Source organism: Lissotriton helveticus, chromosome 9, assembly GCF_964261635.1.
Source record: "Lissotriton helveticus chromosome 9, aLisHel1.1, whole genome shotgun sequence".
In the NCBI taxonomy this organism is placed as follows: domain Eukaryota; kingdom Metazoa; phylum Chordata; class Amphibia; order Caudata; family Salamandridae; genus Lissotriton; species Lissotriton helveticus.
Genome location: NC_136070.1, coordinates 257,970,906 through 257,995,653, shown reverse-complemented (window position 1 = coordinate 257,995,653; position 24,748 = coordinate 257,970,906). Strand labels below are relative to the sequence as shown.

The window sequence follows — 24,748 nt, the reverse complement described above, 5'->3', positions numbered from 1 at the left end:
TGCTCGCAAGGTAGGACCCCAGTGCACCAGACAGATGTGTCAGAAAACTTAACTGATCTACATTGGGTGCATATAGACTGCAGAATGCCACCTCCTTGCCCCTAAGTCGACCCTCTATAGCCACGAACCTACCCACAGGGTCAATCGTCTGCCAAGTAAGCTGGAAAGGGACCCCAGCTCGTACTCATATCAAAGTCCCTCTCGCAAATGCTGAGTATGTGGTGTTATATACCTGCCCCCCGCCACCTCCTCTGCAGTGCTATACCCTCCTCTTTAGTTAAGTGGGTCTCTTGGAGCATCGCTATATGAACCCCCTGCGGACCAAATACGCATGAATCTTGTGGCGTCGTGTCAGTGTGTAGGCCCCTCACATTCCAGATAATACAGCGTAAATCAGCGGTATCTCCCATTCCCTCTCAGTAGTAATCTCATCCCAAAGCGCCTCCCCGTTGACACACCGGACAATAACCCCCCAACAACAGTCCCCACAAACCCTTCCTCCCCCCCCCCCAGAAAAGGACCGAGTAGCGCGCCTCTAGTTCCCATCCAAACCAATACACACTTGAACACACTCCTAAGCCCACCAGCAGCCGCTGTGAGCACGCCATAAGGGCATTGAGGGGGACCGGTCTTCTGCACAACTCTCGCCTCAATACGAGCCCCAGATAAACGAAAAGCTGAACGATCCCACCTCCCCCCGAAAGTCTCCGAACAGGACCCACTACTGGAAGTGTTCTGCGGCCTCATCAGCATCATAGTCCGGTAGCCACTTCAGCTCTCATCCAACATGCCATCTGCTGTTGATGGGGTAACACTCGGCAGGCGCTCACTGTCTACCTCAGAATGTTCAGTATCGGTGCGGTCGCCATCTTTCTCCGAATTGGAGCCCACCGGAGTCCCTGTCCCTTGCGCCCCCAAAAGGTTTGAGGCCACCTCCAACACTCCTCGACGTTCCGCTTCCGTCTGCTTCGGCGAGGGCCTCCTCAGGCCCCTCTGTCGACTGCAAAGCCTCTTCGATTTCCTCTGAGGCAATTGTTTCTCCTGCTGCTGCAGGGCCTGGTCGCCGCCATCCTTCCCGGCTCTGTACAACTCCAGCCAAGCACAGGCCTCATCCAGAGAGTCATAAAAGTACATCTTACCGTCCACAATTACCCTCAATCTGACTGGGAACAATAAGGAGTATTGTAGACCCTCAGTCCGCAATTCCCTCTTAACGGCCAGGAAGGAGTCCCGCCGGCGTTGCGTTTCATACGCGTAGTCTGGGAATAGGTTGACCTTACTGTTCCCCACATAATAAGGACCGTTGACCCGTGCTTTCTGTAGCAATAAGTCCCTATCCCGGAAATGCAACAGCCGCGCCACCACCGGTCTCGGGGGTCGGCCCTGTTGGGGCGGTCGGGCCAGGACCCGATGTGCCCGTTCCAGAGTATAGAAATTAGAGAGGCCCTTGGGTGCCACCACCGTCTTAAGCCAAGTCTCAAGGTACTGCAGCATGTCTGTCCCTTCTGCTTTTTCCGGTAGGCCCACCACACGGATGTTGTTTCGACGATTACGCCCTTCGGCATCCTCGGCCCGCTTTTCCAGAGCGCCCACTCGGTCCAAAACATTTGCCATTGCGGCCTTAAGGTCATTCTGCTGAGGCTCAATATCATGGAGCACTCCTTCCACCGATTTGACCCTGCCCGCTAACTTTCCATGATCGGCACGTAAGAGGCCCAGCCCCTTCGCCACCTGTGCTATGTCCTGCTGTAGTGCCGCTCGAGAGTCCGTTATCGCAGCCAGGATTCTGTCCAGTTGGCGCTGTAGATGGGGATCTCCACTCTGCTCGGGGTCGTCTCGCTCTTCTCGACCCGACCCATCTCCTTCCGCCATCAGTGGAGTTCCGTTCTTCTTCCCCTTTGGCTTGACCATGATTAGGCTCTGTTGTTCCGGGGTACTTGGTGCTTCTCGACTAGTCCTCAGTAGTCGCTCTCTGGGTGTTCAGACACTAGCACCGCTCGAGCCGCCTCCGCCCTAGGCTCTCCACCGGGCTCAGCCGGGCAGCCGGACCACAGCACTCTCAGTTTAGTTTCTGTGCCAAGGTCGCCATCTTGGGCCGCTCCGTCCTCCGCACCGGCCAACTTTCAGACGGACGGTACCAGAAGTCTGAGGCAGGTCTTGTTCCCAAATTGCCACCAGTAGAAGCACGATCCCTTCTCCTATCGATCCGTGGGGGTGGAGATAATGGTCCAGCGGTATATCAGGATTTTTAAGGGCTCAGCTACGGAGCTCACGATTTAGGCAGCTGCTATCATCGGCTCCAAGCCACACCCCCTTCATGATTTATACTGATGAAGGCTATTTCCCTTGTGGTGAGTTTTTATCAGTTATTATAGGTTAGAATAGTTAAAATAGGACATTGTGTGGATATATATGTGTATATATATATATATATATATCAGAACATAGCTGACCCAAATGCCCTCTATGTAACTATATATAGATATATCTATATATAGTTACATAGAGGTTATTTGGGTCAGCTCTGTTCTGCCATTAGTCTGCCTGAGTGTCATTTACACTTTGCTTCCCTCCATAAGAGCGTGCTGCATGAGGTAATGGTTCAGTCCACATCAGTCATTGGCTGTCTTGCTCTGTAATTGACGACTTTTCTGATTACATACGTACCTCCAATTGAAAATGAGTGCGCTTCAGTGTCGGGGCTGGCTAGCCAGTACTTAGTTTTCTCCTTTTGAAGTTCCCCTTTATTTCTTTAAATCTCCTCTTTTTAATTTGATGTTTTTCAAGAGGATACTGCAGCTCCTGGCCAGTGCTAATGAGTCCCTTGCTTGCCACTCATTTCAGCAGGTCAACGCATCACACATGGCCACTTCCTCTCAACCAGGAGACTATTATTGAATGTTGTTGTCTATAGTATATCATTGTTTTACCGTTCCAAAATAGGCAACACATTTGTTCTAAATGTAGCGCCCATGCTGAAACATTAAAACAACAATAGACTATGTAATACTTCTGGAGACAGACACCCACTGCTTATACGGTTCCATGTTTACTTTTTTCTGCTTGTATTCTTTTAATTTACCTTGCATATGTTGTTAAGATTCTGCATGTTTTATTGCAGTTATGTTAGAGGGTAAATGTAAGAATAAGTCAGTAGTTGGATGAATAGATGCATAAGTGCAAAGATGAGTGACAGAGTGCATATTTGATGAATTGACTGCCTAAACCCATAAAGGAAACAAAAGGCACTTTCATTCATAAACCTGTCCTATTGGCAACGCCAATGCTTGTCTATCAACTGTCTTTCCTTTTTAAATGGATTATAGTTTAATCTAGCTTAAAGTACTGCAGGATTCTTTTGTACACTATTTAAAATGTCCTTTTCTCATATCTGTAATGTTAGACAGAACAAAAAGAAAATGTCTACCAAGTTAGACAGGCATAGTTTATAGTTTTCAAGTTTTAGAATTGGTTTTCCAACAGAGATTTCTATTTAAAAATATTCTGAAATTCCGTGGTGAACACGTTCATTGTTCGTAAACTCAGCAAAAAGTCCTAGGACGAAGATACAAGTTTGCCAGTAAGTAAGTGTTCTTCTTTCACACCTACATAGTGGTCTAATTGTTATCTGCTTAGGTTGTGGCATCACTTTATCCCTACTGGGACCCGATTATAAGTGCCTTATAGCTGTGTACTGTCAATCGGCCACCCAAATGTTTGAACACATGGAGGATGAGGGGGCAGTGTTGCCAGTATTACTTGTGGGTTTCTGAGAGTCCTGTGAGAAATAAGAAATGACCCAGGGATTCGCTAATTCTAGTCTTGATTCGTCTGGTTATTTGCATTGTAACACCCTCCCCTTATTTCACCCAGAGACTCCACTTCATTTTAGCAGGAATCCCAAATTAAAATGCACCAGTTCCACAGTATGCGCCTAGGGCTCATCATTTCAATGAGCCAATAATAGCCCACATTACTGACCCTACAGAAATTAATAGGACATTTTGTATCGAGGCACTTGTTATTAAGCACCAAGAAACTTCTGACTAGTTTCAAGAAACATTCCTGCAATGAACCTTAAACAGTGCACACACAGCTCTTCTCTGGCATTGTGGTGTTTCAGTAAATGTGTGTCTGTGTATTAGTGGGTTAGCTGTCAGAGTGTATCTGAGGCCTGGTGTGGGACTTAATATTATACTATCTCTGCAGATCCTACCAGAGTATCCTGCGGGACCTGGGTCTTGGTCTCTCCTTCCCAGAGGGCAGCTCTCCCAATGTTTTAGTGGACAAAGTCCCACTCTGCTTTGTTGAACGAGAGGCGAATGAAGTTCGACGAGGCAGGCCACCAGTGGCTAAAGCTATTGTGGAGGTGAGGACAAATTGAATACAAGTAAGAAACACTCTTAATTATGGAGATAATTTACTTAAAACATACATTTAGAACTAGCAAATGGCTACCACAAAGATATTACTTGAAGTGCTGTGCATACGTACACACATGGAATCAACAGATTTACATTGGGCAATCCAATATATTTCTTTACAGATATTATATATAGATAATTGTAGAATGGTGCCCTGTTTCGGATATAGGTTATATGCAGCTGCAAGGCCCAATTTATTATTAGCCGGCGTTGGCAGTGTCAATTGGGTCACGTCCCTCAGAGAAGTCCTAGGCAGCAATGTCTGTCCTGTGGCTCTCTGCCTGCACTTACTACAGATTGCCCTGTTTGCTCAGCAGGACAACCTAGAGTGCCATCGGTGCCTAGACCACCTTGCACAGGGAAAGTAGAGGAGCTGTCCTTGTGCTTGTGTGTATCCTGGATCTAGGGTGCGGCACAATCCCTGCAAGCCCTGTCTCTCCATCGGTATTGCCTCCAGAATCCCGAACAACACTCAGGGATGGTAACATGAGCCCTTTCCGCTTCCAGGCCAGCTCCTCTCCTTATCCATCTGCTGGAACCCTCTTGAGTGCTGGATTATGACAGATTATAGCGACACTGGGCAGAAGCTTTTCTAAATCTTGATCGCCATGGTTGGCCACGACTCCACCAGTGTCTTCTAAATTGCTGTGTTCTTAAATCATTTTGTGACAGACATCAGTTTTCTCTGTCAGTGGAACGAACCACTGTGAAGATGTGCTTCTCTCTACCGAATTCTTACTTTGGCATTCTTTTTAAACAGAAAATGTTTTTTTGCCTACACAAATATGAGCAAGGTGAGGGAAAGAATGTGAAACTCATTGCATGGATAGGGACTCATGGCCATTTAAAGTTGCTTGGTTTTTTCCATTACTTATGGTAAGTGTAGCAAAGGCAGCGGGAAGGAAGCTATGCTCTCAGCTAAGTCCTTCTGAACCACTATTCCATTATAAAAGCCCCTGTACATTGAGAGAGTGCCTAGACATTGATGGAGACATAAGGTGAAAGACCCAGGACTCAGTAATGAGATTCTAAAGGTCTGGCAAAAGTAGTGTCCTTCCCACTAAAGGTATGTATTCTGGTTGGCCCTCAATGTTGATAGGATTCTCTTGATATCAAGAGATGGTCCGGGGCCTCAGAACAGTGTTTGGGAGCCAATAAAAAGGGTATGCGAGAGGACCAAAAAGTAAGAGGTTTTGACACAAAAGCTGCAAAATGGCAGGTCAACTCTGGGACTACCCTACCATACTTAAAAATGCCAAAGATTGCTGACTATACTGAACATGCCACATCGCTGCAGTCAACCTCCAGGTCACTGCAGAATGTTTTTCAGTGCTATGCTTCCAAAGCGCTGTGCAGTTCTAGAAGCGCCATCTGTTAGAGTCCAGCAACAGTATCACTATTTTCCCATGCTTTCACGTCCCAGGATCACAAAAAGCCATGTGGTCAGAGGGAAACACCTCTGAGTGCCATTCAGGCAGAAGTAGTGCTGTCTCATGGTCACTGCAGAACATGTTAAAAGGTACAAAAGTAGATGCAGCCAAACTGATGCAACAGTGGACTGTGACTCCTTCAAGAAGGTAGTGCCTCCACATGACAATTGACTCCAAAGGATGTTACCTTCAGGTGGCAGACTTGCAAAGGGCAGTCTTTCGGAGGCTTACTGGTCTAAGCACTCAGTACATCTCAGAGGTACGTTGACAAGCATCTGTGTTCTCCAGAAGCCAGGCAGCCTAAAACGTTTGGTCCACAGATGGCTATTAAGATGCATCCTAAACTAGGCTATTACTTTGCTCATATATAGAATTGACTTAAATGGCCTACTGTGTTATATTTATGAAGCCTGTGAGGTTACATAGGCCCCCAGGTGAATCTGGAGGGAGGCCAAATTCCAGTTTAGCAGACCAGAATTCCGAAGACCTGTCCGGCCACACCGACCTAATTAAACATAAGAAAAATAAGTCCTCTATATTTCCTATTGGTTGGGACTTCAAGGTTTAATTCTAGCTAATGTCTCTTCTTTTAGGAACATCGGCTTGGGAGATTTATTGTATATCTACCATGGTAGGAGGTTTTTAAAACACAAAACGCTTAGAGTTGTTATCAAGATATCCCATTTGAAGTATTAGTATTGTATAGAAGTTTTCTTAACAGCACTTTCCTCAATGTTTTCTTAACAGCACTGTCCTCAAAATAGTTGTTGGTATGACTATCTATCATATCCTCTTCAAGGTTAAAACTTATAGGAAGCCCAATATCTTTGTAATATGCCATCATCGAATATAACACATCCCTAGCATATTGGCATGCATATTTCTTCAGGCTCAAACTAACATGCCAAGACTTGTCATTTCTTGGGAGTCTTTTTAGCAGCCTTTTTTGAAAATGTATTTTAGGAACATCCTCAGTTAGCTCACAATGTATGGTGGCAAGAAGTCTTAACTCAGTTGTGTACATTCTCTCAGCAACCTCTAGAGATACTGAAGTTATCTCCAGAAATACCAGCATGTTGCAATAATGTAAAATCAGTACAGCAGGACAATGTTAAAGAAATATGAGGACATGCCCAATGTTAAGAATCTGTAATCTATTCAAACTTCTGGCCAGTTTTAATCCAAACAGTATCTGCACTTTTTATGTCATGCAAGAAAGAAGGGGTTTTCACTAGTTCTTTGAATACGCCTTCTGCGTAGCCTCCACAAAAATGAAGTGAACACTCAATTTATTTTGTTATTATGAAATATCTGATATCATATCTGGTTTTACAAATACCTTAGATATATTAAGTCAATTTCAAATACCCCCTTTTTCTGACTGTAGGCTATTTTTGGCCATAGGTATGAAAGGATTTTGTGATTGCAAAACCTACGATTTCCAAAATTTCCCTATTTATGACTGTAAAATGCCTGTACAAAAATGAGGCACAGGGTCAGACTGATTTGCATATGGCCATGTCTGAACTGGGGTGGCAGAGTGGGCTAAAGAACGGTGATGGATTAAACCCAGATCTTTTGACTGGGTGTGAGTGTTTGATTGATTCAGATGCTCCGTCCATCACCACCCCCTTTTGTACCGCTTTTGGCCGCCATAAGTGTGGCAGGGTATGCTCAGACGTGAGTCCCTTGCTCACTTTGCCACTGGATTCAAGCAAGCCGGGCTGAAGATGGCTGGAATGCCAGAAACCGGTCCTCGGAAGCTTGTTTCCGGTCCAGGGAAGACATGGCTTGCCAGTTCGGGCTGGACTGTTCCCATGAGGCACAGGGTCAGACTGATTTGCATATGGCCATGTCTGAACTGGGGTGGCAGAGTGGGCTAAAGAACGGTGATGGATTAAACCCAGATCTTTTGACTGGGTGTGAGTGTTTGATTGATTCAGATGCTCCGTCCATCACCACCCCCTTTTGTCCCGCTTTTGGCCGCCATAAGTGTGGCAGGGTATGCTCAGACGTGATTCCCTTGCTCACTTTGCCACTGGATTCAAGCAAGCCGGGCTGAAGACGGCTGGAATGCCAGAAACCGGTCCTCGGGAGCTTGTTTCCGGTCCAGGGAAGACATGGCTTGGCAGTTCGGGCTGGACTGTTCCCATGAGGCACAGGGTCAGACTGATTTGCATATAGCCATGTCTGAACTGGGGTGGCAGAGTGGACTAAAGAACGGTGATGGATTAAACCCAGATCTTTTGACTGGGTGTGAGTGTTTGATTGATTCGGACGCTCCGTCCATCACCACCCCCTTTTGTACCACTGTACAAAACCCATATCATGAATCAGGAAAGGTTTTCTGACTTGTAAAATGGGTTTTGCGACTCGTATGGAATCGCAGTTAGGAGGAGACATTTCCTTCTAATTGCAAATCAGTCTAATAAGTATCAATGGTTTGTAACCACAATTGTGGTTGCAACTATTGATCAGTTACTTAAACCTTAAACAAGGTGGTAAATGATTGGCAAAGGAGAAGGGGCCTCTTCCCCTTTGGGAATTGTTTTGTTAACCTTATGGGGAGTAGGCAGTGGTCTAGGGAACCTCTGTCTGCTCCCTGTGATGCTTTTCCAAAAGGAAATCTTTATATTTTTTAAAGCAGCACCATTTCCTAGAGAAACAAAAGAAAAGAATGTTTTACACTTGGAAACTGAGACACAAGGATGAGAGTGTGCTGTCCTTACAGGCCACCATCGCAATATCTGTACACAATCACAGGGGTTGCAAATTGCGACCTGCCTAGTTATTAACTATGTAGGTTCTGTGACTCCCTTAGTACATAGGCTGCTTCACAAAATCAGTTTGGTTGCAAAAATTCACTGTGCAATTTGCAACCATTTTTTCGCAAATCTACTCTTAATGTATCTGGTCCCATAGGTCTCAAAACTCTTTTAAGATGGTATGAATTCAAAAAAAGTGAGACATGCTACAACATAAAAGTAACAATTTTTTGTATTGGCACAAGGGTCTCTTGATATCTCCACTTCCAATGGTCCTCCCCGATTGTTCGCCTTTTGCTGGATCTCATATTTTCTGCTGCCTTTATAACTCTGTGCACTGTACCCCTTTTAACCAATAGTGAAATGTATGTGCTCCCTCTTTAAACATGGTTGAATTGGTATACTCCTAAATGGTATATTATCTTGCCTATACTTTCCTAGTATATGGTGCAAAACGGACCAAGGGCCTGGATGTTAAATACCACTAGCTACAGAGATACAGCAAGCTACAAGAGGCATTTTCCTGCAACGGTTCAGCTGACCGGTGGCAATTGGTCCTGGACTGGACCCTGCTGTTGGCCTCTGCATGATACCCTGTGAGCCTTGAAGTGCCTCCCCTGAGGTCCTGGGGTCACAATGGTGATAGGGGTCCCTCTCCCTAATGCTGTCGTCCGCCTGCCCGATTTTCATGCTGGCAGACCTTAAGTTTGGCCACAGCTGCCATTGCTCCATCACTGCCGTGGCCAAACATCTCTGAGGTCCCGATGGAGTACGGGCTGTAGGAGAATTGGCTATATGTCTGTTCGCTCAATTAGGATGGACGGCATATGGCTGTTTTTTACTGCCCTTCACTGCCAGGCAAATCCTGGCGATGAGGGACCATAACAGATAAATAATGCTCCCCTTGCCAATGAAGATGGCTCCCCTTGTTGGGGGTGTGGGGGGCATTATCTTTTTCATTTTCAAAAAGAAAATCCCAAAACTGAAAATAAAATGTGGAACTATTTGGTGCAAGGCTCTGTCATGTTGACGGAGCACTGCACCAAACAATGAAATGCATTAATCGGAACCGCTGTTACAGCAGTTCCTGCCAGTGCTTTATAAATGTTGCTGGTCATTTATAAATCTGGTTGGGGATCCCTCCAGCTTGGTGACAGAGTAATTTACTCCATCATCCTGACGGAACAATGGACTGCCCACCATGAACTAAATTGGGCCCTAAGTCACAAGGTAAAACCAGGATGAACCTGGTTGGTGTATACAACCTACACGGTCAGCCTCAGTTAGAGCCTAAGTCCTGGTCTACCACGACCAGTGACTATCATTGGCACTTTATACTTTTTGGTGCTATTTCTACTTAAAACTTTAAAAAATCACATCTTAAGTTCCCCTTATGGATATTTTGTTTTTGTCATTTTGGTGTCATATTGTTTATTACATTTTGTTTTATTTTTCTAATTCGGTTTGGGATTTTTCTTGTTTTGATTTTGACTTTATTACTGTTTTGGCACTGCATAATTACTTTGCACATTGCCCTAAGTTAAGCCTATCTGACATAGCTAACAGGGGATTGAGGTCAGGTTAATTTTGTGACCTTGAGGGTTCACACTGATAGTGGTTATTAGTGCTTGAAGTGAGATACCCACTCCACTTAGTAATCCATTTTTTTTACTGGGGTGCATCCTCAAGGTTAGCTACATGGACCTATTCATTTGGATGCTTCTCTTTTTCTAACTCCCAAACCAGTTCCATTAGTGGAAATGTTCATTAGTTATGTCTTCCTCCTGTTCTTTTTCTTAGTAATCCATTTTTTATACAGGGGTGCATCCTCAAGGTTAGCTACATGGACCTATTCGTTCGGATGCTTCTCTTTTCTAACTCCCAAACCAGCTCCATTAGTGGAAATGTTCATTAGTTATATGTCTTCCGCCTCTTCTTTTTTGCTTGCAGATCTTTAGTGAGCAACACACCATTGCACCTCGATTCAGTGGAAGTCTCTTGCTTGTAAAATATGATTAAAGATCAGAAGATCACATCTTTTCTAGTTTCCTTTGGTCTGGGCCTTAAACAAAGACCACTTTGATTGCGTTGCGTTGAAATAAAAGCCATCGGTTAAGGAAATCTCTTCTGAGCTGGAGTAGTGGTTTCAACAAAGGAGACTACATTATCTTTGTTCTTAGCAGGTTAATTTGCCATGAAGGTGACAATAGTTAAACCCAGAAATCCTATCATTTTAAAAAATGCATTTATTTATTGGTGAATCAAGTGTTATTTATACTTTATATACATGTTAGTGGTGTAAATATACGTACAATTTTAACTGGTGACAGTTCCAAAAGACAAAGAGAAAATCTGGTTGGACAATTTAAGTTTGATGCCACCTTGGCAGAGTACCCTTCCTCTTGACTAAAGTCTCATCACTCATGGTAAATTGTGAGTATGGCACCAGGCAATGGTCCCTGACCTCCTCTACCCTCGCAAAAGTGCAGGTGAACAGCTAACCATGGAGCCATGTTTAGAATGTGGACACTAGGCAATTGGTCAGCTGTCTTGGTCCTCCCTCACCATAAAAAGTAGGGTGAAGGAAGACCTGTTTAGCTGATGGCTGTCTGGTGTTCTGTTCACATTTGCAAGTAGGCCACTGCCTGTACTTGCTTATCTGAGAAAAGAAATAAAATGGTGGTGAAGGAGGACTGACCCTGATGACAGCTGTCTGTGCCATATTCACATTTAAAAAAAAGCATGGGACAGCTTTCAGGTGTCTTGGTCTTCTTCATCATAAATATTATGAAGGAAAACTGGTACAGCTGCACTGAAAATCCTAAAAAGCTAAACCCCCCCCCCTGTCTGGGAGGGATCACAGATGTGTTTGAATTACTTTGCTGTTAAGAGAGCCCGTAGGTACTCCTTTGACAAAACTATACTTGTGTAAGTGCAAACTGCTTTTCACTGTCCTCGTAGCTAGATAAACAGTATTCTGCATTTTCAGAAGGCCAATAGACCTCTGCATGTTAGGTCCACATATCTCTCCACAAGAGCAAAATCTGTTACTGCGCGCTTTATGAGGAATGTCCCCAGATCTGAGATTTAAAGCGTGATCATCTGCAGATCATTTCCAGGTGGGTCAAACCTTTCTACTAACCTTTTTGTTTTCACACCGCCAGAGTAGATTCAATTACATTCTGCTGTTAACAGAGAAAACCCCATGATAGAATTAGGGTTACAACTAAGTAAGTAACTTTTGAATCTTCGGCGTAAGTGTGACATGCACAGGAACACCATCCTTACAGTATTAAAAATAGAAGACTGACTAGATCATAAGTTGTTTTAACAGTATGAATGTATTTTTCTCAATTGCAGGAGTTTATTAGAGAAGAAGTTGAGGTAAGTTGATTTTTCGTTGTTGTATATGTGCTAGTTGATCAGGCTTAAAATATTGTAGCATATACCTCTTTGAGTATGACATGAAGTGCCGCCGGATGGTGCTCTGTAGTCACTGTATGTACTTTAGCGTAGGCTGTGTGAGCATGATATCCTTATTTATTCATGCTTGCAACATGTTTCTGTATCCCAGAAACAGCCCTTAGTATTTTGAAAATCAGATAAAATATTGTAGCGTGTGAAAGTCAACTTCGAGTTGCAGGTTTTCTCCTTTTCGTTGTCCTGTGTATGTTTTAACACAAGATGATACCTTTTTAGGTCTCGCCTAGTGTTGTAGCGTGCATGCGCTGCTCGCTCTGCGAGGCTTCTTGTAATCAAGCCAATTTCAGAAGTGGAGTCTAGACTCCACCCCTTCTTTCCATTGGATTGCGTCATCGTGCATGCTAAACCCTGGCTTTACATTGTGAGTGAGGCTTTTTAGTCCCTCCTTGTTACCGCCCTGTCTCCTTTTGGCCTCGCCCACCCTGACAGAATCGTTTACTTGTGGTGTTACACCCACGGTCTCCATAAGTCAGTAAGCACTTTATTTGCAATGCGGTCCTCTTTTACTTTAGGGACCACACTTGTTTATTTAAAGAATTTGCTGTTCATTAAATTAATCTGCTGCCCGAGCCTGCGGCTGCGCTTGCCGTTTATTTAATTATTTTGCCGCGCGAGCCGCTTTCACTTTTGCGGCCGCGCTTGTGATTTATTTATTTATTTATTTATTTAGTTTAATATAGCGCGAACTAGATCCCCAAAGATATCAGAGCGCTTTACAAGAGGCAGGAAGAAAGGACAAGGGGTTAGTATAAACATCAATTGGGAAACAAAAAAAAAGGAAGCTAATACAGTAAACAGGTGTACGCATGTGGGATAAAAAAAAAAAAACAGAAGAGAAGATCCATTATAGCTGGAGGTTCCATGGTACGGTAAGAATACGGTATTTCCATTGCAGGGCTTGACCGGAGGCCAATCACAAATGTCGTGCTTTTGAAATATTCCTGCTTTAGACATTTTGGGCTCACGGCAGTCGAAGTAAGTCTGAGGCGGCCTAACTGCAAACACACAAATCTCACTGTATTTTAAAAGCTTTGTAAACATTTGTTGGCTGTCTGCTACTTTTAATGTCTACTGGAATTTGCAGGTCGACATTTTGGCACATATTCGCGGGCTCTTTAAGAGTGCTTGCCATCATCTGAAGCGTGCATTGATGCACCGACTTGGGGGCGTCTTAAAGGCCTTCTTTCTGCGAGGATGTCTAGGGCTGGTACCCTTTCACTGTTGTCGATCCCCTCCAAGTTACACTTTTAAAGTGATCATTCGTAAATAGCCGTTTCAGGAGTGAACGTGTTGCAGGAGCCATGGGTTCCCCACACTGGTAAAATGTTTGCTATGTGGAAAGTACCATTTTATTACACAGGATAGATAGTTCCATAATGTGTGCCAGGTTTTCAGCCCAAACTAGCATATATTTTATTGGAGTGAAGTCTGACGCCTCAGCGAGCAGTCTTCACCTAATACCGCCGCTCTCCCTAACTGTTCACCACATGTTCTTGGGAGCGTCTATGCTTCCTCACGATAGAGGCGCGTCTCGGGCTAATGCTTGCGGTGGACGTTTCCTGTCTGCACCCGTGTCCCTATAACGCCCATATTGCCATTCTCTGTGCGCGGCCTTGTCCTGCCTTGGAATGTAAACAGCTCCTTTGTACAACTGGCTGACGCCTGGAGGCTGGGCCTGCCCCCAGATCTTTCTAGCAACATGTTTAAGCCGCAGGGGGCTGGTGTGCATACCACTTACATTTTCAGAGTTTCGGTTGGTTTTAAGCAATACTGTTACTGGAATCGTAAGTATTGGGATGACCCGAGACCCCTAGAGTGGGTGGGTGGAGCCTCATCAGGAGGATCCAGATTTGGGAGACAAGCCCTTTGCAGCGTAACCAATCCCAGAATCATGTTCCTGTGCACAGAGCTAATAGGACAACCACTTCCCAGCCCCCCACCCCCAGTTCTCTTGGGCTCACTTCCGACCACCTCCTTCTGCATAGCTCAAACAAAGCTAATGGGCTGCAGAGTCCTGCACAGGGTAATTAAATTTCACAGTAGATGGCTATCTGTCCCTCCGAAACATGTTCCTCAGTGCCCTTAACCGCGAGGCTGAAGCCCCACATGGCTTCCAAATTGTTCTTTTCAAGCTCTTTGATTTAAGAACAAGCATTTAAAATGCAAAAGGTCTCGCATTTACGCGAGTTTGAGCTATTGGCATTGTAAGTGACAATGCCTTTTATTTATGTTTTGGTTTTTAAAACCTAAATAAAAGGCATTGTCATTTACAATGCCAATAGCTTAAACTCTCATAAATGCAAGACCTATTGCATTGCAAATGCTTGTTTGTCTAACACTGAAGCATTATATAATTTTCTTCTTCTTGCAGGGACAATATGGGGTATCTTTGACTCTTAATAGATCTTTCGAAAACAGAGGCGCTAACTTTTGATAGATCGATGTCCCCTTATGTTAATGTTTTGTGACTGTTCAGTGTCATTCATAGAATGTGGCTGTGGCTCTGTTGTAATAACAAAAATATCCATTTTTGTTTAGATGTTGCAGACAGCAGGCAGAGCACGGGGGATCCTGCCTTTGACAGTTATGAAAGTTCTGGCTTCCCAGGCATGCCATGGTTAGTATTACTTCCAAAGTGTTGTTCCGTTGTGCAGCATTCTTGATATTGAGTCACAAGGGAATTGAAACAACTATTTTGAGAGATTCTGGTCTTCAGAGCCCACAAGGGAAACATTTTTAACAGTGACAGATACATAACAGAGGTCAGGTTGAGGATACATGGACAAATAGTGCAGACTGGGAAGTGGTAAAACCAAGAAGAAGAGAAGGTGGTGGTTGATGGTTAGAGAGTGCAGCAGTAGGGAAGGAGAAGGGAGGTGTACTGTGGAATGAAACTGTAGTTCGATATGGTACCTTAGGTTGAATAATTGGTAGAGATGAAAAGTAAACAGTAACAAGAGTGGGATGTAGTGGGGTGTACATTGAATTACATAAAAGAGGGAAGAGTGGGCCATTGGGGTGTGTTTATGTAATATTGGGCATTGCTGGTTAAGCAGTAGTAGCTGACGGACCATGAGTGTAATGTTGAAGGGGCTCAGAGGGTGGAAGTGAATTAAGGATTTTCGTGTAAAGAGTACTGTATGCCCAGGAAGTAATTTATGTAAATGTAGGATACGAACTGCTGCAGGTCGATGAAGGATACAGCTAAGAAGGGAGTGTTCGTTAGTGATATGGGGGTAGTGCTAGAGAGAACAGCATGCCGGGGAAGTCCCGAGATGGGAGTAACAGTTGGTTCAGAGAAGTTTTTGAGGTTCTGCAGGCTTGGGAAATGGTGGAGGCAAGCAGGGTGTTTTGTTTGGTAGATTGCCAACAGGCTGGGAACGTGGTAGAGCTAAGGATGAAGTAGTGGTTTATCTTGCCAGATGGAGGCTGCAGGGGATGGGGTTGATAGCTTCTTCCTCATGCCTCCGATGCCACACCAAAGGGTGGAGACTACCTGCTCAGAGTTTGGAGCTGTGACAGGCCCAAACGGTTTTAGAAGAACCTTACCTCATGACTCGGCACCGTCCTGGGGTGGAGGATCCCAATAGATCCCACATTGATTTTGCTTCACAAAATGAGAACCTAGACAGCAACAGTTACAAGTGGGCGCTACTCTAGCCGTATCTTATAATCGCCAAACATAGTGTAGCCCAGCACTGGAAAGATGCAGCTTCCTCATCGGTTGGCGAATGGAAAAAGGACCTGTAGTTCATGGGTCTGGGGAGACCAGTATATGTGCACAGGGACTGACCCTAGAAATCTGGCAAGCATGGGCTGACTCCCGGGAATATGCTTGGAACCAATAGGTCCCACGGCCGAGTTACTAGATGAAGAAAATAGAAACATATAAAAAACATGTAATACGGAGAACACTCTGAGGCTCCTGCCTAACAAAAGGCAGTAAGATGGGGTTAGATGGCCTGGGAAGGGGAGGAGGGGGACTGGGGAATTGGGGGGTAACAATGTCTGACTACTGCTGGTTGTTCCAGTTGTTATGCAACATAAAGAAAACACCTGTAAAGATGATGCAGATTGTTGTTGTACATCCTGTCACCATCAATGAACTGTGGTTACAAAAAAAAAGAACGAAAGGAAGAAGTAGTGCCCCACAGTGTATAGAGCGGCAAGCTGAAGAAATGGTAGAGCTAAAAGAGGAGAAGTGGTTGGTGATGTGGGTCACTACAGCCTGGGATCCACTGTATGCTGACAGGCATTGCGTCTAGGATATACATGGTTGTTTGCATTGTAGAAGACCAATGCTACATATTCAGTGATTGGGTGTGTTTATTTCATGTGTTAGCATTGACTCAGTATGAGATAGTCGGAAGGATGCCCAGACGGTTGTTTAGAGCCTGCAGACGTAGATGATTCAGAAAAGAATTTAATTGCACTATTCAGTAAGAGGGACACCCCAAATGTATTCTTATCATACCTGCTTCAGCAACCCTAGTAAAATTAATAATTGCTCCCTCAACCGCAAAAGCAGAGGGAAGAATAGTGGATGGTGCCTTCCAGCATGACATCTGGCCATTATTTTCCCCCATCTTAGACAGCTGTGTGGTTAAATTTCGGTCTTAATTAGACACATTTATGAAACAAAGTGAAGACTAGGATCAGGATTCCCTTTGCAGCATGTTTGGTGGTGAGGGTGACCAGATAAGGGCAGGATACACTTGAGCTGTTCATGCAGGGCAAGTTGTTCATTCCAGGCTGTTAAATGTTGTTAGCCTTTCATTTACAAAGGCCATACAGACTGTTGCTTTTTCAGGTGCTATTAAATTCAACAAGCCTTTGAATGTGGAAGAGTGCTGCTGCCTCATGGAAAGCCTGTCCTGGTGTAAGCTGCCCTTCCAGTGCGCCCATGGGAGACCCGCCATCCTGCCCCTGGCTGACATGGATCACCTGGAGCTGCACAAACAGGTATCATACAATCCTATAAAGGTTATGTGACAAACAGAAAATGAACAACACTAAAAAGGATAGATTGACCCGCACAGTCCATTTTTTTAAAATCATATTTTATTGAGTTTTTAAAATTAAATTCCACGTACATGCTCACATTGCCATTACAGTTGTTGACTTCTAGTAGCACGGCCAAGTTGTAGAAACTGAGTCCAGTGTAAACACAGAGCAATTGACCTGTATCGTGCAATATCAAAGTAATATCAAATGTCCAGCAGTAACACTGTTATCTTGTATACACACGTATTATTTACCTGTACCAAATGCATATGGAAAAGTATCAATTCGTCTGCAAGAACAAGAAACCTTATAACATCCCCTAAAAGAACTCCCCCCTCCCTAGCAACCGTGAACCGAACAGTCCATGACGGAGAGCAGGAACATCAACAGAGTGGGGCCTAAAACATTTTGCCCAAAAATAGACAGAGCTGTGAAAGTCACAGGAAGAGCAGAGAAGTGTTGGCAGTAACACAAACAGTGACTACCTTGAACAGTTCAGTTCAGTAAATCTTTATTCGATGATTAAAAAACATCATAAAAGTACATATATACAATTTAAAAATTCAATTAAATAACATATCTGAACTCCATCTAAAATCACCAATAAAGATTAAAAAGTAAACAAGGATTTTATCTGGGAACATTAATTAACCCTGTCCTCTTGTAATTCTTAACCTCACCGAGACTTTTATAAAATTCATAATGCAACATAATGTGCGCATGTCAGTTGCTCTTTGTAAAAAGAGCAAAGCAGTTTTAGCATGACGGAACTTTGCCTCTTTTAAAATATCTACCAAAAATTTCCGTCTAGGCATCTTGTAAAAAGGACACAGAAGTACAAAATGAAGGGTGACCTGCGGAGACCGATTGTCGCAGCCGCAAGCACCCTTCTGCTCAATTGTTAACCTGGTGGGTCAGCCAGCATGTTTGGTAATCAATTGAGCCTAAAACGAGACATTAAAAACCTATCCTGGGAGTCATGCATCAAATACAAATAAGGTTCCATGCCCTCACTATTCTTAATGAGACAATGGGCACTTACTGACCGTTTGGACAGTTCTATTCCTGCTCTGCGTGTGGCAAACTCTTCAAGTAACATTTTTTTAAATCTGTAGTTTGTCAAGATTTAATATTGCATTTGGGTTGGTAAAGAGATCCTTCCGGTCTAGATCCTCTAAAGTAACCTTGATGTATTTTAACGATGGGATCTGTAGACCTTTATCCATTTGTAGACAATCCCTCATAATTAGTCTACTTAGGTCTGCCTCAGGATTTGCCCAAATTCTTAACCATGCCATAATAGGGCTAAGCTTAACCTGATCCTCAATGAATGGTCTGCCCAGTTCTCTGTGCGCAATTACTGCTGGGGTTCTCTGGGGGATTTTTAAAATCCTTCGCAGATATTTGTCTTCCTCTAACTGTAGTTGCTCAGCATCCACAAAGCCCCACACTTCTGAACCATACATGGCTTTCATAGTACTTATCGAGCCATATAGGTTCATGACCTGTTCCGGGGACCAACGACCCAACCTTCGGGCAAAATTTGTTATAGCACCATTTGAGGATATCAATCTTGAACACCGTTCTTCTACCAATGTTTTAAATTTTAGTGCCCCATCAAATAGTAGCCCAAGATAAGAGAAGGTCTTCACCTTCTCTAAAGTGTGAGTCCCTATTTTATATGCAAAGTTCCTACAGGGCTTTGTGCCAGCCAACATCACGAAGGACTTACTCAAATTCACTGATAGGTCTAAGGTTTCCATAAAATTTACAAATCCATCAATTAAACACTGCAAGCCCCTCGGAGTACGGGCAAGCAGGACCGAGTCATCCGCGTACAAAAGCACCGGTATATGGCGCATTCCTGCTTTTGGGCAATCTGTGTTCAGGGCAATCAAGGTTCTCTCCAGGTTATTAATGTAAAGTGAGAACAAAAAAGGGGCAAGAATACAACCGTGTCTCACTCCACTAGTACATGGAAAGGGTTCTGTGTTCCCCCCCTCCAAGTTGTAGACGACTTTGGCAGTAGTGTCCCAGTGTAGCTCTCTAAGAATTACGATCAAACCTGGGTCAATTCCCATGTTACTCGTCATGACCCATAGCTTGTTCCTATTTACATGGTCAAACACAGCTGCTAGGTCCATAAACCCCAAGTAAATAGCTTCATTGCTGGCTGTGGTATATTTTGCTACCAGCAAATAGAGGTTAAGACACTGGTCACTAGTGGACCTTCCAGACCTAAAACCATACTGGGTGTCCGAGATGGGATGATGCTCTTCTGTCCAATCCATTAGCCGTTCCAAAATTACCCGGCCCAGGATTTTGGCTGAGACATCAATCAATGATATTGGTCTATAGCATTGGGGGTTGTCCCTGTTTCCCTTCTTAAATATAGGGACGATTGTTGCAGTAGACCAGGAGCGGGGCAATCCAGTCTTAATAGCTGCATGTAACACCCTCGTGAGGATCGGGGCCCATAGGTCTACATTGCTCAAATACAGGTCAGCTGGAGTGCCATCAGGGCCTGGGACTTTATTGCGGGTGCGGCCTTGGATCGCCTTGGTTATTTCTTCAAGGGAGAATTCTACAACCGATCTCCGCTTACCATCCCACCCCCCCCCCTCCTGGTCAGTGTCCTGGTTATGATTGTAAAGTCCCTCAAAGCGTGTCACCCAGCGTTCGGGTAAGATGTTCGTTCCAATCACAGGGGCACTACTATCCTGAAAACAAGGCCTGTTAATAATCCTCCAGAATTCTGTTGTGTCCCTTCTTTCGCCAGCCTGCCTTAGGTCTGCCCACACTTCAGCTTGAAGGGAAACCTTTCTCTGCTTCAGCACAGTTTTATATGCCTGTCTGCAGAGGGCTACTCTTAGTTTGACTACCTTGAACAGAGTAAAAGGAAAATTAGCAGGAAGACTGAGATGTTCAGGAATACAATTCAAACAAGCATTTGCAATGCAATAGGTCTCACATTAGGAAAGTTTGAGCAATTGGTATGGTAAATGACAATTGTTGTATTTATGTGTTGGTTTTGAAAATAGCTAAATTAATAGCTTTGTCATTTACAATGCCAATAGTTTTAACTTTCGCAAATGTGACACCTATAGCATTTGTAATGCAATATGTGTTGTATTTACGTGACTTAGATGTATTGATATTACAAATAACGGCTTTTATTTGTTTTTAATAATTAATATTTAAATTAAAGTTATTGTAATTTATAATGGCAATAGCTTAAACTTTTGTAAATCACTTTTGTGAAGAATATGTTCAGTGTATTTTATTGTGACGAAAATTCAAGAACAGAAGTGAAATATTAACATATTTTTGTGACATTTGTAATAAAGCTTGAAACATTGAGAGAACATATTTGAACCAGTGGTGGTGCTGAGTGATAATGTGGTGGTGCTGAGTGGTGCTGTGGTGGTGCTGAGTGATATTGTGGTGGTGCTGTGCTGGTGCTGAGTGATAATGTGGTGGTGCTGAGTGATGCTGTGGTGGTGCTGAGTGATGCTGTGGTGGTGCTGAGTGGTGCTGTGGTGGTGCTGAGTGGTGCTGTGGTGGTGCTGAGTGGTGCTGTGGTGGTGCTGAGTGGTGCTGTGGTGGTGCTGAGTGGTGCTGCTGAGTGATGCTGGGGTGGCGCTGAGTGATGCTGGGGTGGTGCTGAGTGATAATGTGGTGGTGCTGAGTGATAATGTGGTGGTGCTGAGTGGTGCTGTGGTGGTGCTGTGGTGGTGCTGAGTGGTGCTGCCAGACATGAAAAGTCGATAAAGAAGCGAGAAGGATTGATACTTGGGCCTCCTGCACGTCATTACCTTTGAGTGGGTTGCATCACACCAGCTCTGTAGCAGACGGCACATTCCAGTGCACTGGTAGCAGGTGGAGGTGGGCGGCTGGGAGCTACGCATGAAGTTAGTAGGATGTGTACGCCGAGTTACAAACCACCGACTACTGTTTAACCAAGGCTCGGGATGAACAGAATGTGGGCAGGGACGAGGATTCAGTGCGCAGATGAACACATATACGAGACAGATCTATCAAAGCTCGAATAAGGCCATCTGAAACTCGATGCTTTGCGGTGCTAAATTCTAAACTAGCCTGGACAGCTCAGCTTTCTGCAGTACACTTTAAAACGAGGCATCAAATGCGTGCCAGAAGCCGACATCTGCTGGTCACAAGTTTAAATCTTCCTAGCCTTTTGGGCAACAAGCGGAGGACCATTAAACTGAATAATAAACTGCTTAAGACCGGTATGAAACACTATATAACAGAAAGTAATTTAGATGGGACGCTGTAAGTGCCGAACCATGCACTCCGACTTGTGGCAGAAAGAACAGTAAATGCTAAAATGACTGCCTTTTAGGTCTCAGAAAAAAAGGCCGATTTCTGTTTCTCCTGACTTGGCAAGGAATTTTGAGAGCATGGATAATAAATAAAGGCCGGAAGATGATTCGAAACAAGCCATGTATCACGACTTTAGCACACCCGTTTACCGTAACCCATGGCATGGGTAAAGCTAGGGCCGTTCAATCCCCGTTCACAGAGCAGGCGCCGGACCTGAATGAAATAACTGAGAAGCATTAGCGGGCTCGAAGACTGCTTAAGACCAGTATGAAACACTATATAACGGAAAGTCATTTAGATGGGACGCTGAAAGAGCCGAACCATGCACTCCGACTTGTGGCAGAAAGAACAGTAAATGCTAAAATGACTGCCTTTTAGGTCTCAGAAAAAAAGGCCGATTTCCGTTTCTCCTGACTTGGCAATGAATTTTGAGAGCATGGATAATAAATAAAGGCCGGAAGATGATTCGAAACAAGCCATGTATCACGACTTTAGCACACCCGTTTCTCATCCAGGGGATACTCATCAATAGTCATAATCTATGAATAATCCCCGCCCATGCGCGGGATCCCGGAGCATATAGAAAATACATATAAATATATATGTATATATATATGTCAAAACATATATTTGCAACCTAAAACATTTCCCAACTGGCAAAATTGCCGCAAAATTACATAAAGTAGCATACATACAGTAGTACTCTCCCAACCCCTAAGGAAGAAAGAGAGCAGAAAACATTTGTATGCAACAATGCTTTATTGCCATAGGAAAAACCTGTAATTGCAGGCATTTGCCAGTAGGCTGCAGTAGAGTATAAAGCAACAAAGAAAACTGACACCTTGCCTTTAAGGCATTAGAGTAGGGGTACCGTGCCTTTAAGACCTGAAGGCAACCCCCTGCTCCCATGGTGCACCACAGGTGGCAGTTGGGTCAGTTCTTTTTTCCGGCTCCTTCTGTGAGGATCCTGGAGCTTGAGCTCTTCAGTTTTCAACTGAAATTGTATTTTTGAGAGAATTTTCTCTGATATTTCGACATTTTTTGGATTAATAAGGCTTCTGATTTATTTTTCTGTGGTAACCCACAAGAATTTCCTGTCAGAAGGCCTGCTCTGTTCCAGAAATGTCCTTCTTGTGACAAAAAGATGGCTCTGGCTGACCCACATTCTGTGTGTATTGTGTGCCTACCATCTGCACACAACCCTGATCAGTGCCATCACTGTCAAAAGTTTTCTACACGAACTCTTCGCGACAGGGAGAGAATTCGACTTCATGCCATGCAGAAGATAGACAAAAGTCACCAGGTGGGTGCTTCTACAGTCCCTAGGTCTTCTCCTACAAGCAAGCATGGCCAAAAACGGCGTCATTCCACTTCTCCTGTCCCCAGGAAGAGGAAGGAAGGTCGAAGAACTCCGTCGCCGTCGAAGAGGCGCAGATCATCTTCACGACGTCGAAGATCTCCGCCGCAGTCAAGTAAGTCGGCGTCGAGGCGCCAGGCTTCGGGCTCGAAGTCCATGGCTGCTACCACCTCTAAGTCTCCGTCGACGTTGAGGCTTCCGTCGACGTCGAGACACTCTCCGCCGCCCCTGAGGGGATCGGCGTCGAGAGCTAGGACGACATCCAGGTCGCCGCCGGCTGGCGGGCCGCCGTCGAGAGGGACTGTCAGATCCCATCCTTCGACGTCAAGGAAGTCGACGCCGAGGCGACGCCAGGAAAGGTCGCCGTCGATGCGACGTCGAAGAAGGTCATCGTCGACACGACGTCGAGAGTCGTCGTCGATACGGCGTCATGGAGCATCTCCATCTGGGCGACGTCGAGGATCGACGTCGAAGTCTCTGGATCGACGTCGAAGTCTCTGGATCGACGTCGAGGTTCTCAGTCGAGCCTCTCTCGACGTGGTCGGTCGCCGTCGAGAGCATCAAGACACCGCTCGACGCCACTAGTCACCCAGACGTCTTCGACGTCGAGGCTTTCGCCGTCGAGGGATCAAGTGACGGTGGTGGTGGAGTCCCCTGGTTCCGGATCTTCAGGAGGCAAGTCATCATCTCCGGGTTTAAATATCGTGGAGATCTCCCCGGAACCTTCACCCAGATCTGCGGACAGGTCACGCAGTTTGGTGCCTCATCATCCTCAAGGGGCTGTGTCTGGAGGTCAAAGTAGCCCGGGCTCGGGTTACTCCCGCACATACTCTCCGTCTACAGCAAGAACGCCGACCAGACCGTCTAGGTCTCCTCGGAGTCCCAGGATTTCACCCAGGCCAAGATCTCGGGACAGATCACGTTCTCCAGTACGGCCAAGAACGCCTGTCAGGCCAAGTTCTCCAATCCGGCCAAGACCGAGGTCTCCATCAAGACATCGCTCTAGGTCCAGGGACCGTCACAGCAGGAATCGTGACAGGCCCCATAACAGACGGCGTACAAGATCTTCCACACGGTCATCTTCGACTAGGTCGTCTTACCGAGATTACTCTCCAACCTTCTCATCTACGCCTCCTTCCCGAGTCTCTCCAATTGACGACATCGCGACTTTCTCCGATGTTCTGGGCAGGGGAGCAAAAAAGCTGAACATTACACTGCATACTCCAGTGGTTCCCACTTCTGTGATTTTTGATACCCTTCATCATCGCACAGCGCCCAGGCCTCTACTGCCCCTGGTCCCCGGCCTCCTAGAACCGGCTATGGCTACTTTCCTCACACCAGCAGTGGTGGGATCTGTTCCATCTCGGATAGCCAAGAAGTACAAGGCCCCTGCTGAGGATCCCTTATTCCTCAGATCTGATCCTCCTGCGGACTCCATTATTGTGGCGGCTGCCATGAAGTCCCATGCCGGCTCTATTTCTTCCTCAGTACCACCTGAAAAAGACAGCAAACTTATGGACTCTTTTGGTAGGAAGGTATGCAACACCTCCTCTTCATTTATGAAGGTGTCTAACGCCTCTGCCTTGCTTGGAAGGTACGATAGGTCCCTTTGGGACTCCCTGACTCGCTTTACAGACAAGTTCCCCAAGGAAGACCGTCAAGATTTTCTGGAGATTATACAGGAGGGAGGCCTTGTAGCCAATCAGGTTATTAGCGCCGCAGTGGATGTCTCTGACCTTGCGGCCCATGGCTATTCACATGGTATTTGTTCCCGTCGTTCAGCCTGGCTCCGCCTGACAGGGCTCAAGCCAGACGCCCAGAAGAAGATTTTGAATCTGCCATTCAATGGGAAATCTCTGTTTGGAACACACGCTGACGACGAAATGTCCAAAATGAAAGCGGAGATGGACACCGTCAAAGCGGTGGGATTAGAAAAGCGCA

At 45.1% G+C, this 24,748-nt stretch overlaps 1 protein-coding gene across 5 annotated transcripts in view; it reads left to right on the top strand.

Moving 5' to 3' along the window:
• Nucleotides 1–24,748, top strand: part of MLH3 (mutL homolog 3) — a 347,318-nt gene that overhangs the window by 287,039 nt on the left and 35,531 nt on the right. For all 5 annotated transcript variants that reach the window (XM_078659911.1, XM_078659907.1, XM_078659909.1 and 2 more), the window contains 4 exons: nucleotides 4,210–4,369; nucleotides 11,980–12,003; nucleotides 14,641–14,719; nucleotides 16,913–17,064. In XM_078659911.1, coding sequence (XP_078516037.1) covers nucleotides 4,210–4,369; nucleotides 11,980–12,003; nucleotides 14,641–14,719; nucleotides 16,913–17,064 — 415 coding nt within the window. The remainder of the gene's footprint in view (nucleotides 1–4,209; nucleotides 4,370–11,979; nucleotides 12,004–14,640; nucleotides 14,720–16,912; nucleotides 17,065–24,748) is intronic.